The sequence below is a fragment of the Saccopteryx leptura genome, chromosome 7, assembly GCF_036850995.1.
Source record: "Saccopteryx leptura isolate mSacLep1 chromosome 7, mSacLep1_pri_phased_curated, whole genome shotgun sequence".
Classification (NCBI taxonomy): Eukaryota; Metazoa; Chordata; class Mammalia; order Chiroptera; family Emballonuridae; genus Saccopteryx; species Saccopteryx leptura.
Window position 1 is genome coordinate 52377002 of NC_089509.1, and position 16457 is coordinate 52393458.

Consider the following 16457-nt stretch of genomic DNA (forward strand, 5'->3'; position numbering starts at 1 on the left):
AATAAGATTTTGGTCATATTTATTTATTTAAAAAATTAATTTAGCAATTTCAAACTTAGGTTTCCCTGATTTAACTTTCTGAAGACTGGAACATGACTACCCATGAAACTGATCCGAATTAGTACTTGAGCATAGTTACAGCATTTGCATGAAGTTTGTTCTGAAGTTGAATTTGTTCTGAACTTGAGGGTTCAATATTTCTGTGAAAACTTTTCTTCTATTAAAGAAAGTTGTTTTTTTTTTTTAATATTCTCACCTCGAATATCACATGGGTGTTTGGTTATGTTGTGCAGGATTTCTGTTTCATTTCCTTGGGGCATTCGGAAACATTTATGCTTCAGGTTGCCCATGAACAGCCCCATCCCAATTAGAGAAAATGCATTTAGAAAAAATAGAGTAAAGATAATGGCACCAACAAGTTTCTTCAGGCAATGGAGCAGAATCCTTACATAGGACTTCAGGCCTGAAAAGACAGGTTTGTTTTCAATAAAATACAGTATCTTAGTAAAGCAGCACCAACAAACTTCTCCCAAGGCAAATATATATATACTTCATCAAAATAGGTAACTTTGTGTTTCACAATCTAATTTATTATTATCTAGGTCTAATAAATAAAATAAATAAAAACCAAATCCTTGAAGTTTCTGTATTATTACTAATTTATTACACTTAACAAAATAATGCAGACATAAATATATTTTAAAATTAGTCATTTGTTTATTTCTCTTTACTACATAAAGAATAAGCTTTCTCTCTGTTACTGGTTTTCATTCTAATCACTATGGTTTATAAGCATGAGTAAAGTTATAGTTATTAATCAAAATGGGTTGCAAATGCTGAAACAAAAAATAGTTTGAAATAGCAGTATGCTATACTATTCTTTCATTAATTTTTAAGTATTCAAGTTTTGGAGCTGATTAAATAAAAAGTAAAAAATTTTAATGATTATGAATGAAAATAACACACAACTGTGATATATGCAGGCTATATTTATATCAGAATATTTACTAATTGAGAATTCAACTTAAAGTTGGTTTTATTTAAGGACAGTTGTTTTTCTTTTACTTTCTTTTTCTTTTCCACATGAGAGGAAAAGAGCTAAACACACTCTCACATGTGCCCCAAATGGGATTCACCCAGCAACCTGTCTTGGGCCCATGCTTCCAAAGGAGCTATTTTTAGTGCCTGAGGTGGAGGTATCCATGCAGCCATCCTCAGAGCCTGAGGTCAATTTACTCAAACCAGTAAAGTCATGTGGGTGAACAGAGAGAGAGAGAGAGAGAGAGAGAGAGAGAGAGAGAGCGAAAGGAAGGGGGAGGAGTGGAGAAGCAGGTGGTGTGTGCCCTGACCAGGAATCGAACCGGGGACATTTCCATTCCAGGCTGATACTCTATCACTGATCCACCTGGCCAGGGCTGACATTTCTTTTTCTAGTTATAAAGTAATACACACTTAATTCTGAAAACACAGAATACAAGAAAAAAAATAACACATAGAACTTCATAGGTGAAATTACAACCTTCCTTATTCCCTCCTTCTCTCACTTCCTCTCTCCCTCCCTCCCTCCCTTCCTCCCTCCCTCCCTTCCTTCCTTCCCTCCTTTCTTCTTTTATTCATTCTTTCCTTCTTTCCTATTTTCCTTCCTCTCTTTTTCTTTTGGTCTCTTATTTGTTGGTCTGTTTATATTTAGATTACTAATAACTATTCAGTTCATGAATGGATAAGAATATATTATTTAGTAGCTCTGTGATGCTGAGCAAGTTAATCAGTATTTCTATGACTACATTTTATCTTTAAAATGAAAATAATATTTCATATATGATTATGAGAATTAAAAATTTTATTTTTTAAATTACCTACTCAGATGATTAGCAATAGAATAGAGTTGGCCCTGGCTAGTTGGCTCAGCGGTAGAGCATCAGCCTAGCATGTGGAAGTCCCAGGTTTGATTCCTGGTCAGGACACAGAGGAGAAGTGACAATCTGCTTCTCCACTCCTGACATTCCTCTCTCTCTTTTTTCCTCTTCCCCAGCGATGGCTCAAATGTTTTGAGTAAGTTAGCCCCAGATATTGAGGATGGCTCCATGGCCCTACCTCAGGTGCTAAAATAGCTCAGTTGCTGAACAATGGAGCAGCAGCTCCAGATGGGCAGAGCATTGCTTGTTAATGGGCATGCTGGGTGGATTCTGATTGGAGTGCATGTGGAAGTCTGTCTCTCTGCCTCCCCATCTCTCACTTAATAAAAAAATAAAGAATAAGGTTGAAATGAAATAAAGTTATCCTGTGGGTAAAGAAATGTGATATCTAGATTAAATATACAATTTCAATTGCTGGTGTATTAAAACACATGTGTATAGCCTAATTTGCCACTTGAAATTATACTATTAGAATTTTTTGCTATATGCAAGTCTTTTTTAAATGTTAGAAATGGAATTTCTGTTCCAACACATATATAAGTTCACTTAAGTATTGATGTACACGTTCAAATTGCTTTTAAGAGATGTTAAACTAAGGGCTATATATGTATATAGCCAAGCTTTCATTAAAAATGAAACATTAAAAATTATTTCTAATTTGTTAGAAAAAAATGGGATAATTTTACTTTAGTGTAATTTCTGTTATTACTGTAATAAACTTTAAAAATATGTACATTTGCATCGTATTTTTCTTTGGTAACTGCCCTGAGTCTTCTGTATGTTATTCCATTGAAACTTTTTTCATATACTTTTTAGGAATTATTTTTAAGAATAGTTTTAAGTAAGAATATATGTGTGTGCATATATATGTATGTATGTATGTGTGCATGTATATACCTATATAAAAACTAAATTTTTTTTGTGAACTTTAATTTATTGGTAACATTTTTGCTGGAAGGTAAAACATCACCATCCATTTTTTATAGAATCAAATTTATAATACTGTAATTCTCATTGTTATCTATCTATCTTTGATTATTAACTGCCAGTTAAAGTTCTGTATCATATGCCAATTTTGATCTCCTTATATAACTGTCCCCTTTATTTTACTTTTAAACTTTTATTTTGTTTTAGTTTAAGTATCTCTGGTAGAGTCCAGTGTATTTATAATTTAATATTAGAGTCTATACATTCTTGCCAGAAAAATGCAACCCAATTATTTTTATTTTCATAAATTCACTTTATTTTGGATTGGCCTTTACCATCTTGTATTTTATTTTTATAATCCTTTTAGGATTTACTATGTGTTCTTTTTTTTTTTTTCAGGGACAGAGAGAGAGAAAGAGGGATAGATAGGGACAGACAGACAGGAACAGAGAGATATCAGAAGCATCAATCATCAGTTTTTCATTGCGACACCTTAGTTGTTCATTGATTGCTTTCTCATATGTGCCTTGACAGCGGGCCTTCAGCAGACCAAGTAACCCTTTGCTTGAGCCAGCGACCTCAGGTCCAAGCTGGTGAGCTTTTTGCTCAAGCCAGATGAGCCCGCACTCAAGCTGGCGATCTCAGGGTCTCGAACCTGGGTCCTCCGCATCCCAGTCCGACGCTCTATCCACTGCGCCACCGCCTGGTCAGGCTGTGTTCTATCTTTTTTCTAGTATTTTAGATAAACTATATCTATTTTGAGAACCTGTATCACACTTAAGTTCTTATTTTGAACAAACATGCTCTCTATATCAGTGGTCCTCAACCCCCGTGTTGCGGACCGGTACCAGTCTGTGGGCCATTTGGTGCTGGTCCGCAGAGAAAGAATAAATAACTTACATTATTTCCATTTTATTTATATTTAAGTCTGAACGATGTTTTATTTTTTTAAAATGACCAGATTCCCTCTGTTACATCCGTCTAAGACTCACTCTTGACGCTTGTCTTGGTCACATGATACATTTATCCATCCACCCTAAAGGCCGGAACGTGAAAATATTTTCTGACATTAAACCGGTCCGTGGCCCAAAAAAGGTTGGGGACTACTGCGCCTATATCATAAACAAAACTGTATCTAAAATAGCCTTACCATGTAAGGTAAGAACACAACTATCCTGATCAGGCAGTGGCGCAGTGGATAGAGCATCAGACTTGGATGCAGAAGAGCCAGGTTCAAAACCCCAAGGTTGCCAGCTTAAGTGCTGAGTCACCATCTTAAGTACGGGGTCACTAGTTGAGAATGGGATCATAGACATGATCCCACAGTTGCTGGCTTGAGCCCAAAGGTCGTCAGCTTGAAGTCCAAGGTAGTTGGCTTGAGCAAAGGATCACTGGCTTGTATGGAGACCCAGGTCAAGGAACATATGAGAAAGCAATCAATGAACAATTAAGGTGCCACAATGAAGAACTGATGCCTCTCATCTCTCTCCCTTCTTGTCTGTCCCTGTCTGTCCCTCTTTCTCTCTTTGTCTCTCTCTCTCTCTCTCTCTCTCTCTCTCATTAAAAAAAGGAACATAACCATATTTTCTTTCTTACATTTCTCAATTTCCACTTCTCAGTTTTTGGTAATATGATATATTTTAGAATCTTTGACAACTATAATTGTTAAATTTATGTATTTTCCACTGTATATTTATTATCTGTCATAATTTATAGAAAAGATGACACTCAAAATCTTATAAGGGCTTATTAGAAAACATAAATGAATGCAAATTGGGAGCAGAGGATACTTGGATAAATATGTGCATTGTAAGGCTTCAGCTGCTCCTAAACTACAGCTGGTAGTTGCCATGAAGAAATTTGATTGGATTCATGCTGACAATTTATCCAAATTAATTTAGATTTTAATTTTAAGATCACCGGATTTTTCTAAGGTTGGTATCTATTTCAAAGTTTTTCAAACCACAAACAAAGTATGTTTCTAGTTTAAAAGTGATCCACATACATCCATGCCACAATTTCTAATTTATATATTTCATATTCTGTTTTGCAACCTACTAACAACAATAATTTGGCATTTATTCTCTATTGAAATGATTTCAGAGTTTATTGTGATTACTTGTGGTGGTAAATTGTCATTGTGTTGACTATTTTATTTTTATACTTTTGTTTTTCAGCAGATATTCAGGAAAGACACACATGTAAAATTTCAGAACTCATGTGTGGTTAATATCTTTCCTTTGAGTTCACACATGAATGACAGACAGGATTCTTGTCATAATGGCCTTGCTTACATTCTGCTCTAGATCTGAAACTCCACTGTCCTCATAAGAGGTCTAAAGATACCCCTTCCACAGGCTTTTTCTTTGCTTCTTTTTGCTTGCAGGGGTTTTATAATTCTTTTATAAGTCTAGCTTTTAATTTTTTGCCTGGCATAGATGAATCTTTTCCATTTGTGATTAAGGTCTTTCTCAATTTAAGCAATTAAAAAAATTCTAGTCTCCTTTTGAATTATGTGTCTTTTCTATTTATTCTGCTCTCTTTTTTAGGATTACCAATTTTCCATAAAATGAAACTTAGTTTCTTTTCTTTATTAATCCACTCAAGTTTTGCTTTTCCTGTATTAACATAAAACTTCTCTAGTTTTTCTTTACAAAAGTGGTTTTTTATACTCTACCATAATGCTATTACAGATAACACTATATTTTGCTGCTTCTATTGCCAACAAATATTTACCAATGTCATTATAATTTTATTATTTTTTAGTTTTAACAGTATTTTTATTTGTCAGTTTATAATCCCATTTTCATCCTCTGCTGGAAAGAGTCTAGGCTTTCTTCTACTGGGATTACAAAACATATGATTTCTTATGCTTGCTCCTATTTCTTAGAACGCTTTTTTAAAGGAAAAAAAAGAATTATTTTTATTATCTTAAATAGTATGTTTCTCTTTCTATGTTGCAAAATATTTTTATACATTTTATATTGCTGCTTATGCCTTAATTATTTTCTCCTTTGAGAAATAGAATAGATCCTAGCAGCCAGTGTATTCTCAACTCAATTATGTGTATTCCTCTTGTAATAACTTGGATTCACTTGGTTTCCTCTATGATCCTTGCCTCTGATCCTAAGATGAAGATGCAGCTGATGCAATTTTGTATTCTAGTAACTTGCAGAGACCAATAGAGGAGCTAAGACTGTGACAATTCTTACTAGGGCAACTCTCACTGTTTTTTTCACTGGGTTTGGGGAAAATTGCCATGCCACAACCATATTTATTAAACAGCTTTTTTGAGATATAATTGACAAACCACACAATTCACCCATTTAATGAGTACAATTTAATGTCTTAGTATATCCAGACACTTACGCATTCTTCACTATACTCCACACAATTTTTTGCTCTTTTGCCAGCCTGGATTCCAAGTGCATATTATGCATATGTTTGGCATTCTTCACAGTGTCTTAGTGGACAAAAGTTGCCTCTAGATCTTACTCTTGTATTATTACACATGTCCTTGGGCTTACTGATCTATTTCACAATATTCTAACTCATAGCAGCCAAAAAAATCTTTGAGTGGAGTTGTTCTTATCTGATTGCTTTAATTTATTCCAAATAACAAATTAAAAACTGTTGGTGGTCTCCTTTAGAATATCTTCAGGAATGAGAGTTATAAATTAGTCCTCAGCATCTTCCAACAATGCTATTATAATTCTTTTTATTAGAACCTCCTTAAACTTTGTGGCATATGGAATGCACCCTATCCAAGTACTCAGAAAAAGGGAATTTATCTTATTTCATATTACTTTATTCATTTCATCTGATTTTTAGATGCAATAAGAAAAAGAAGGCAGATTAGATATCTGTCTAGACTTCTAACTCTTTCAAAAGTCTAAAGACAATTTTATAAGTTCATATTTAAGATATAAAAACAAAAAATAATACAAAAATAAAAATATTTTTGATTGATCCCTAAATTTTTTAATTAATGAACACATTTCAAATAAATAAGTCAAATTTGATATTTTTTCTTGCCTTTTCTGTAGTGATTGAAATGAATTTAAAGATCAGATAATTCATTGATTTCAGAGCTGAAATAGTATTCAATTTTATATTTTTCCAAAAAATACCAGAGAAATTCAAATGAATATATGGGAACACATAAAACAAAATATAGAAAAAGAACTCAATGCCATTTCTTACCTTGGTTTAAAGGAATAATTTTCAAAATTCTCAAATTTCTTATAATTCTAAATATTGGAATGTAGTTTAGAGGTACATACAGTGTTAGATACCTGTGGAAATAAGTTAGTTATTTAGAGGTCATATTGAGATTATGCTACTTATCTTTGGCTTTTTAGAGTCTTTGAAACATTTTTAAAACCAAATATCCAAACATTTTTCTTACTCTCATTACTCCATTTTGAAAAATAGTTTTATTATTGATTAGAAGATAAAGATTGCCACAACATGCAAAGTAGTCAGGTAAATATTAATCCACAAAGTATGAGACTTTATAAAATTTTGACACTGTGAATACTCTTAATTACATATATCATGTTCAAAAATATCTTGTTACCAAACAAATAAAAATATAATTAAAACTAAAAACCAGCTTGACCGGGTGGTGACACAGTGGATAGAGTGTCGGCCTGGGATGCTGAGGTCACAGGTTTAAAACCCTGAGATCACCAGCTTGAACACAAGCTCATCCAGCTTGAGTGGGGGCTAACCAGCTTGAGAGTGGGGTCACTGGCTTGAGCGTGGTATTAAAAGCATGACCCCATGGTCATTGGCTTGAGCAAAGGGTCACTGGCTCAGCTGGAGCTCCTCAGTCAAGGCACATTTGAGAAAGCAATCAATTAACAACTGAGGTGCCCCAACAAAGAATTGATGCTTCTCATCTCTCTTCCTGTCTGTCTATCCCTGTCTATCCCCCTGTCTCTCTCTTGCAAAAACAAACAAAAAAACTAAAAATAAAAAATGAGGAATAGTTTAAAAAAATAAAATCATATTTTTTTTTAAAGGAATGAGTTTCAGTTTAATGATTTAAACATTTATGGTGATTTTAATGATGGTAACAATGACGATGTGATAGTGGTGATTTTCACGATGACAATGGTAATGGTGATGGAAGAAGAAGGCATCGTGCATAGTGGTGAAGGGCACAGAACTTGCAGCCAGAATGTCTGTGTAGAAACCCAGGCTCCACTATGTACTGGCTGGGTGACATGGAAATATTACTTAATCTTTCTTACCTTACTTTCCTAAGAAATAAAGTGGAGATAATAATACTTCCTTATTCTGAGGCTTTTCTGTGCAGATTAAATGAGGTAATATATGTCAAGTGCATAGAACAGCACCTAGCACATGCTAAGGGATATCTAAGTATTAGCTGTGTTAGCTAAGTGTTTGCTGACAGCAACAGCAAAAGTAATGATAGTAATAGTAGAAGTAGTAGTGATAATAATTGCAATGTTTTTAGCTGCCATTTTTTGACTGCTTACAATATAGCAGACAGTAATTATCCAGCTTTAAAAAGATTAAAAAATTTTTTTTACCCCAAATCTATAAATGGAATAGTATTTAAAAAATTTTTTTAGTGAGATAGAGAGAGACTATGAGACAGAGAGACAGAGAGAGGGACGGACAGACAAGAAGGCAGAGAGATGAGAAGTATCAATTTTTTGTTGTGTCACCTGAGTTGTTCAGTGATTGCTTTCTCATCTTGCCTTGACCAGGGGCTACAACTGAGCCAGTGACTCCTTGCTCAAGCTGGCAACCTTGGGATCAAGCCAGCAACCTTGGGCTTCAAGCCAATTACCATGGGGTCATGTCTATGATCCACAATCAAGCCAGCAACCCTGCGTTCAAGCTGGTGAGCCCATACTCAAACTGGATGAGCCTGCCCACAAGCTGGAGACCTTGGAGTTTTCAACCTGAATCCTCTGGATCCCAGTCTGATGCCTATCCACTGTGCCACCACCTGGTCAGCCAGTATTTTAAATTTCTTTAACGGGTTTAACATCAGTGATCATTTACTCAGCCACAAAGCTGATACACTGAAACAGATACACTGAAAAACTAAATACATATGTAGATCATTATAATCCAGTATAATACACTAAGAAATGTAAAAAATGTATGTGTGAGTCTTTTTAAAATATCTTATTTAGAAATCTAATATATTTACTTGTCTTAAGAAATATAGCTAAATAGATTTGAGACTGAACCAAATATGCTAAGATCCTCTTCTAAGTATCCAGAGAACTTTCTGCTCATAAAAACACAAAACAAACAAAAACAGCCTTTAAAAGCAAAATACAAACCTCTATTGTCTTTACTTTATAAACATAGATAATATCCCATTCCTTTCATCTGAACTGAATATTCTGAGACCTAGTTCAGTTTGAGCTTTCTGAGTGAACTCAACTACAACTATCAATATAATTTATGAAATGTTCTTTATTCACAAAATTTGTTCAGGCAGAAAGGTTTATCATCTTCAATTTTTTAATGAAAAGCCTTTGTTTAGCAAGGTATTATGATGTTCACAACTTAAATACTCACTCAATCAAAGTTACAGTGAAATCAAGACAGTTCCACAGATCACCAAAGAAATAAAAAGGTCCTGTCCAGATGCCTTTTGCAATCAGTTTTACAAATAGTTCAAATGTGTAAACTCCAAGCAAAGAGATCCTGCAGAAAAAAAAATATATAATATATATATTAAAAGTGAAAATAATTGTCAGTTATGAAATACAATGTTTATGATAACTATCTGGCAATCAATCAACCAGAGAGCCAATCAATCAACCAGACAACAATCAAAAAAGTATTTGCGTTTAGAACCAAAGGACAGAGCTTTTAGATAAGGATCCTAGGGAGACCTAGGTCTCCTGGCATTAACCATAAATTTTGACTACCAGTTTTTCAACAAGTCCTAGCCCAGGGTTATAGTCTTTATATATATTTAGATAAATAGTGAAAATATCAAATATCAAAATTATTTCACAATATTTAAATGAATTGTAAAGGAGCTTAAAGAACAAACTGAATTATATGTATATATAAATATTTTAATGATGAATCAGTATTATATTTACCTTCCAAAGTGATCTAGTTTTAAAACAGAATTAAACTTGAGAGGTAACATCAAGAAAGCCTTCATCTCTAGAAAATTTAATGGGCCTTTCCATCATTATGAGCTAACACAAATCAAACTACTCACACCTCCAAGTAAGAGGAAAGACATAGAATAGTAAGAAAAAAATTTTCTTAAATAATGAAAAAAAAAATCAAGTTACTTGAGTTTGAAGCAAATCAGGTGTGGGATTGCAATAGTAAAGAAAATCTGAGGCACTGAAATATTATATTAATCATTAGTAATTAACTTTAAAATAAAATGACATTTGTGTGATACCATAGGCACAAACATATAGCTAAATACTCAAACATTTACATAATTTTAACCTAATAGGTTAAGGAAAAAAGAAAGCGTAGAAAAACATTAAAGTGATTAATTGACATACATGTATATTTGTTTCTATTTGGAAAATTCATTAATCATAGTATCTGTACAAGTATTATATTATGTACAATGAATATTATACATAAGATAAATATTACATTGTACAATGATATAGTATTTAGTTTATAATTTACTGTACTGCCTCATGTTAAATATAAAATATAATCTTATATAAAATTATATATATTGAAATTATATAACTTACTGTAATTCTGGCCACCATTTTGGCAAATTATGCAGGCACATAAATGTACAATCAGTCAGGACGGTAATTAAAATTAATAGTTGAAAAAGGGTAGGTTATAGTCAAGGAATAATAAATAATAATTAATACTGGAAATACATGTTTCTAAAATTGTTTATATAGTATATATGCATATAAGATAAAATAGTTTCTTAAATTATCAAAATATATATATTATTCATATCAAAAGACAATGAAGATTAAGATTTATTAACCTTTATTACTGTTGTGTGTACTTAAAAATATATTTTAATATATTTTCAGATATGGAACACTTAGTACAGGTATAATCCAGACTTTAATATGACTTAAAATAAGATATCAATTCAAAAGAGAAAAAGACTGCAGCAATATTACTTGAATAAAATAGTTACATTGATATTCGTATATACTAAAGCCACTAGAAAAGGATATGGATGTACCAAAACCTTAATAGTTGTTTTTCTAAATACATTGAAAGGAGACAGTGTACACCAGGTGGCATGAAATCTGAAAATTGTTCTCTTTTTATTTAATACCACAAAAGTCTGTAAGGAAGAAAAAAACATCGAGTGAAATTAGAACTATGAACTCTAATCTAACTAGATATGCAATATACTGACAATGGTAATTTCAGTCATGAACTCTAACAGTTATATTTTTATCTTGTGATATTCGTTTGCAGACAAACTCAATGGTAAGATTTTTTCTAAACCTCTTTTCATTGATATTTAGGCTTATCTATCACTAGCATTTTGTTTGTTTTGTTTTTTTGCTAGTGTTCTACCTGAGAAAGCCATTTGCCACACACCAACCCTCGGGTCTTCCCCTGTAACTAAAATAGGAAGAGAGGTATATATTAATGGCTCATGGAGATGCATTTAAACATACCAAAATTCAATGAATACAAAAAAAATAGCTAATTTTATTTCAAAGCAAATGAGATGTGGAATTATAATGGTAAAAATGACCTAAATGCACTGAAATATTATCATTAGAAATTATATAAGGCATAAAACCCCACTTGTTTATCATTGTCATAATACACATTTATGTCATGTAATAATAATATGTTGATATACAAAAGTATTAAAACCAAAAGTAATTAAAGATAAAAAATTTTATGAGTCATATACATATATACATTTATATATGTATATATGTGTGTGAATCTACAATATATACATATAAACAGTGAAAGTGTGCAAGTGTGTACACTTCTGTATATACACTTTTACAATAATACATACCAATTTGGAAAATTCATTTATTGTGGTGTGTATAAATATATTATATATACTGAATATTATATATATTATAATAGTTGGTAACATATGGTATATAATACAATGTACTATAATATACTAATATGACATATATTAAAATAATCTCTTGCCTGACTTGTGGTGGCACAGTGGCTAAAGCATCAACCTGGAATGCTAAGGTCGTTGGTTCAAAACCCTGGGCTTGCCTGGTCAAGGAACATATGGGAGTTGATGCTTCCTGCTCCCTGCCCCAACCCCATCTCTCTCTCTCTCTCCTCTCTAAAATGAATAAATAAAATCTTTAAAAATTAATAATAATACTCTCTTACAGGGTTGGGCAAAAGTAGGTTTACAGTTATTTGTATGGAAAATAAAACAATAGTTAAGAAATAATAATATACAAATAAACCATTTTGTATACAACTGTAAACTTACTTTGGCCAAACCCTATATATTATAGTATTATATTTTATATTTTATAATATATAATTATACAGAGGTACATATGGTGACTATACATTGATATTTATATTTGTATAAATATATACTTGTCACTGTTTATGAAAGCATTTCTGAATGGAAACCTTTTCCAACATACAATCTGTGGACATTTGGCCTGTATTCTAGATATTTTCACTATTTCCATTTTAAATGCAACAAGGAAATTTTAAAAGCCCCCCCAAACTAAATCGGATTATTTAAAATGTGCTTTCTATGTATTTTCCAGAACAATCTCAAACTTCACAGAAGATGGATGTGCACCCAGCTTATGTGTCACTGTGAAGCAATGAGCAATTCCAGTTATATTTTCCAGTTAATGTTTAAGTGCTCAAATTGCTTATTTAATTTTAGAATCATTAACTTAAATACCATCATTAATAGAATAAAGTTAACATAAATAAAAATTTTAATAACTGTGTCATTAATAACTATTTTTTATACTAAACTATGTTGCAGTTTTGACTTGTTTTATTTATCAAAATCCTTGGTTTTTTCTTCAAGTAACAAACTTGATTTGTTTACCACTTCTCTATATGCTACAAAGTATTCAGATCTCTGCTATGTTAGAGTTACCTCTAAGGTAATTTTTATATTTAAGTATAGCAAAAGCTCAAAGCAGAGATAATTGAGAGCTTACATTTTCACTAAATAGTCTCAAGATTGTACAGGTGTTTATTATTAAGATTATATAGCCTGACCAAGTGGTGGCGCAGTAAATAGAGCATCAGACTGGAACATGGAGGACTCAGGTTTGAAACCCTGAGGTCGCCAGCTTGAGCGCAGGCTCATCTGGTTTGAGCAAGGCTCACCAGCTTGAGTCCAAGGTCGCTGGCTTGAACAAGGGGTCACTCACTCTGCTATAGCACCCCCCAGTCAAGGCGCATATGAGAAAGTAATCAATGAACAACTAAGGTGCCACAACGAAAAAATTGATGCTTCTCATCTTTCTTTCTTCCTGTCTCTCTGTCCCTATTTGTCCCTGTCTCTGTATTTCTCTGTCACAAATAAAAAAAAAATGTATAATGTCCATGGAGGTTAACACAAATACCGGAGTCTTTTGTTACTATCTATACTTATACTGTAAAATATCAACATTCTTTCACCAGGCAAAGATTCAAAAGAGTTGTGATCATGCAAAATGACCATTTTGCCTTCCATTCAGAGTTTTGATTCAATTCTATTTTGCCCAGTTGTTAATATCTATGAATGCTCTACAAGAATATCAAATTACATTGGTCCACAATGGGGTTAATCCTCATCTCCCCCAAACTTGACTGTTTTTTATAGTTGTTGCATTTTTCTCAGCACCGCCATTCTTTCACACCAAAAACCTTGGCCTTATTATTCAGTCTTTAAATCCTGCTGATATTTCTCCAGTTTTTACCTCTCCCTTTCCTCTGACGCACTCCTACAATTCAGGCCATGGAACATCAGGCCTGGATTACTCTTTCTCTCTTATTTCATTTTTCTCATTTTTTCTGACTCAATCTCTTCCATGCAATAGTAATTTATAAATCTTCATATTAACTTTACTTAACTATTGCATTTATCATATCTGGCTTTTGGCTGCCACATTAAATTCATGTTACTATCACCCTTATTTTATCTATTTCCCAGAATTTGCAGAACAGTTGCCATGGTTCCAGTTCTATCACCTCCCTGTTTCCTCCCTATTGCAGAATTAATCTCTGATCTTTCTTGTTTGTAGATTTTCCCTTTGACCTGTTAAAATTTGAAATGGCCTGTAAACTATAACTCATATTCTATCTCTTTAACAAAAATTCTTCCAGCTGTTAGTCCACACAGATTCTCAGCCTTTTCTAAACATAACTGTTCTTATTTTTACCATTTTTGTGCTTGTTCTTTGATTGTTCAAATAGTTACCAGATTCCAAAACTTATACTGGAGATAAGGTAGAATGTGATTGTATGAATGAATAAAAAGGATAAGTAAAATATAGGTTGGCTTCCTAACTACTGGGCTAGATCATCAAGCTAAACATGTGAAAAAGTGTACATAATATAGAAATTTCATATTATAGTTATTTTAAAATTGAATCTTTAGTAGCCAACCGTCATATTCTCATAAAACAAATCACTATATTAAGACATAACAGTATAACCTATTACAATGTAAAGTGACCCCCAATAAACTAACCAGCCAGATAAAAAGTAAATTTTGATAAAAATATCAAATATGTATGAGATTTCTCACATAGTTTTATGTAACTTAAATTTACTTGTTAATTTATTCTTCATTTTCCTTTTATCATCCTATTTCAATTATATTTTTCGTATATCTGAAAAATAAAATAATAAAAATGTAGTCACAATAAATTCAATTAATCCTTACATTTTGATCCTGGTAGTACGGGTCCATATCTTCCAAGGGCTCTGACACCAATCCTTGAGGAATATTTCCATAAACAAATGGAAGCTCTTTTCCAACTTCCAAGTCAGTGTCTGGCTTTAAATCTTCGTCTTCTTCATGTTCCTCCTTGTGTTTTTTAGCAATATACTGTTCTATAAGTTTAAGAGATTGTCTGGTGAAGGGAACAAGGCCCTTAGGTACTGGGGAAGTCATTTTCAATTTTGCACCTGCAAGAAATGTATTTGCTTTAGTTCTATATAAAATTTGGTAATACTGTATAAATAAAAATTTTAAATTACAAATGTTTAGGCTATAAATAAAAGATAACAGTAAACTGAATACATGGGTCCAGAAAAAATTCCTGAGTTTTGTAGAAGTCTGAGTTGTTAAATTAGATTTTGTTATATGATACTTAATATTAGACTTATTTTGTATTTTCATGAGTAATTCATTCTATTCCATTTATTTATCTATTGAATTTTTTTCTTTTACTGAAATCTTTTTTTTACTTTTTCCTTGTAATGAAACAGCTCAAGTGTTGCTAGATATTTAGCTGTGGAAAGTGGGGACTGAGGAAAATCCAATCGGTTCACTCGCAGCTGCATTTAACCATTGACTAGACTTGTCTTCCCTAAAGGCAGTCTTCATTGTCTCTTGATCCTACTCTTCTTTCACTTTTTTTAAAATTAAATTTATAGGGGTGACAATAGTTAGGAAAATTAGATCGGTTTCAGGTACACAACTCTACAACACATCATCTGCACACTGCATTTTGAAAATTTAGAACCCCAGGTCACATCACCTTCCATCACCATTGATTTCCCTTTTACCATCTCTACCTCCCCCACTTTCCTTTCCTTTATGTAATCACCATGCTGTTGTCTTTATAAGTTTCTATTGTTTCGGTTGTATCTACATGAAAAAATTGAAAACATTTATTTGTATGCACCCTCACGTTCCTGGTAGTATTATTTACTCTTTTTTTAATAGCTCTGAATACTTCTCTTGGCTCAGTTATCACTTCCAAATTTTAAATCTGATATACCTTAAAATTAACCTTTTCCCTTCTGGTATATCTTTCTTTCTGGTGACTGTATAACTGCATTGGCAAACACATGGTTTTAATTATTGTACAAGGATACTTACGAAGTACATTTCTCAAAACATCATCTTTCCTCCATTATCTATGTAGTAATTTCACCAATGACAGAAACTTAAGTAAAAACAAAATTTGTTTTTTCCCCATGACTAGAATCATTCTATTCCCTCTATCCATTGTAAAAACAAATACAACTAATCATCTTGAAAATTAATCATGAATGTTTCTTTGTCATCTATTTTTCTGAAGAAAGTAATGTTCTTTCGATTATTTTTATTATGTATTAAATATGATCAATTGCTTATATATATCTTCATCAAAACAAGTCATCTTTGTAAATGTGTATCTGGGTTGCAGTAGAAGTCTTTACAGGTTCCCTTGAATTCTAGTCTCTATCTATTTCAAATCATCTTAAGGCCACTTAATTTGTCTTCATTAAGTATATATTTTTTGCATCAGTTACCCATTCACAAAAAAAATATGTTCTTCTGCTGATATTTTTCCAGCCCAATTCTTCCCAAAGTCTACTCAAGTGAGCTTATTTAGTGGCAACTGACTGATTATTCTTTATTCATTCTCCTTAACCCCTTTTTAAATTTTATTGTTGCAATTAAGAATAAGAAAT

General features: G+C 32.4%; 1 protein-coding gene across 1 annotated transcript in view; it reads right to left on the reverse strand.

The window, feature by feature from the left end:
* Positions 1-16457, reverse strand: part of SCN7A (sodium voltage-gated channel alpha subunit 7) — a 97121-nt gene that overhangs the window by 61475 nt on the left and 19189 nt on the right. The window contains exons 2-7 of the mRNA XM_066346662.1: positions 14716-14960; positions 11033-11145; positions 10580-10669; positions 9414-9542; positions 7047-7138; positions 257-463 (exon numbers count right to left, since the gene is read on the reverse strand). Coding sequence (XP_066202759.1) covers positions 257-463; positions 7047-7138; positions 9414-9542; positions 10580-10669; positions 11033-11145; positions 14716-14960 — 876 coding nt within the window. The remainder of the gene's footprint in view (positions 1-256; positions 464-7046; positions 7139-9413; positions 9543-10579; positions 10670-11032; positions 11146-14715; positions 14961-16457) is intronic.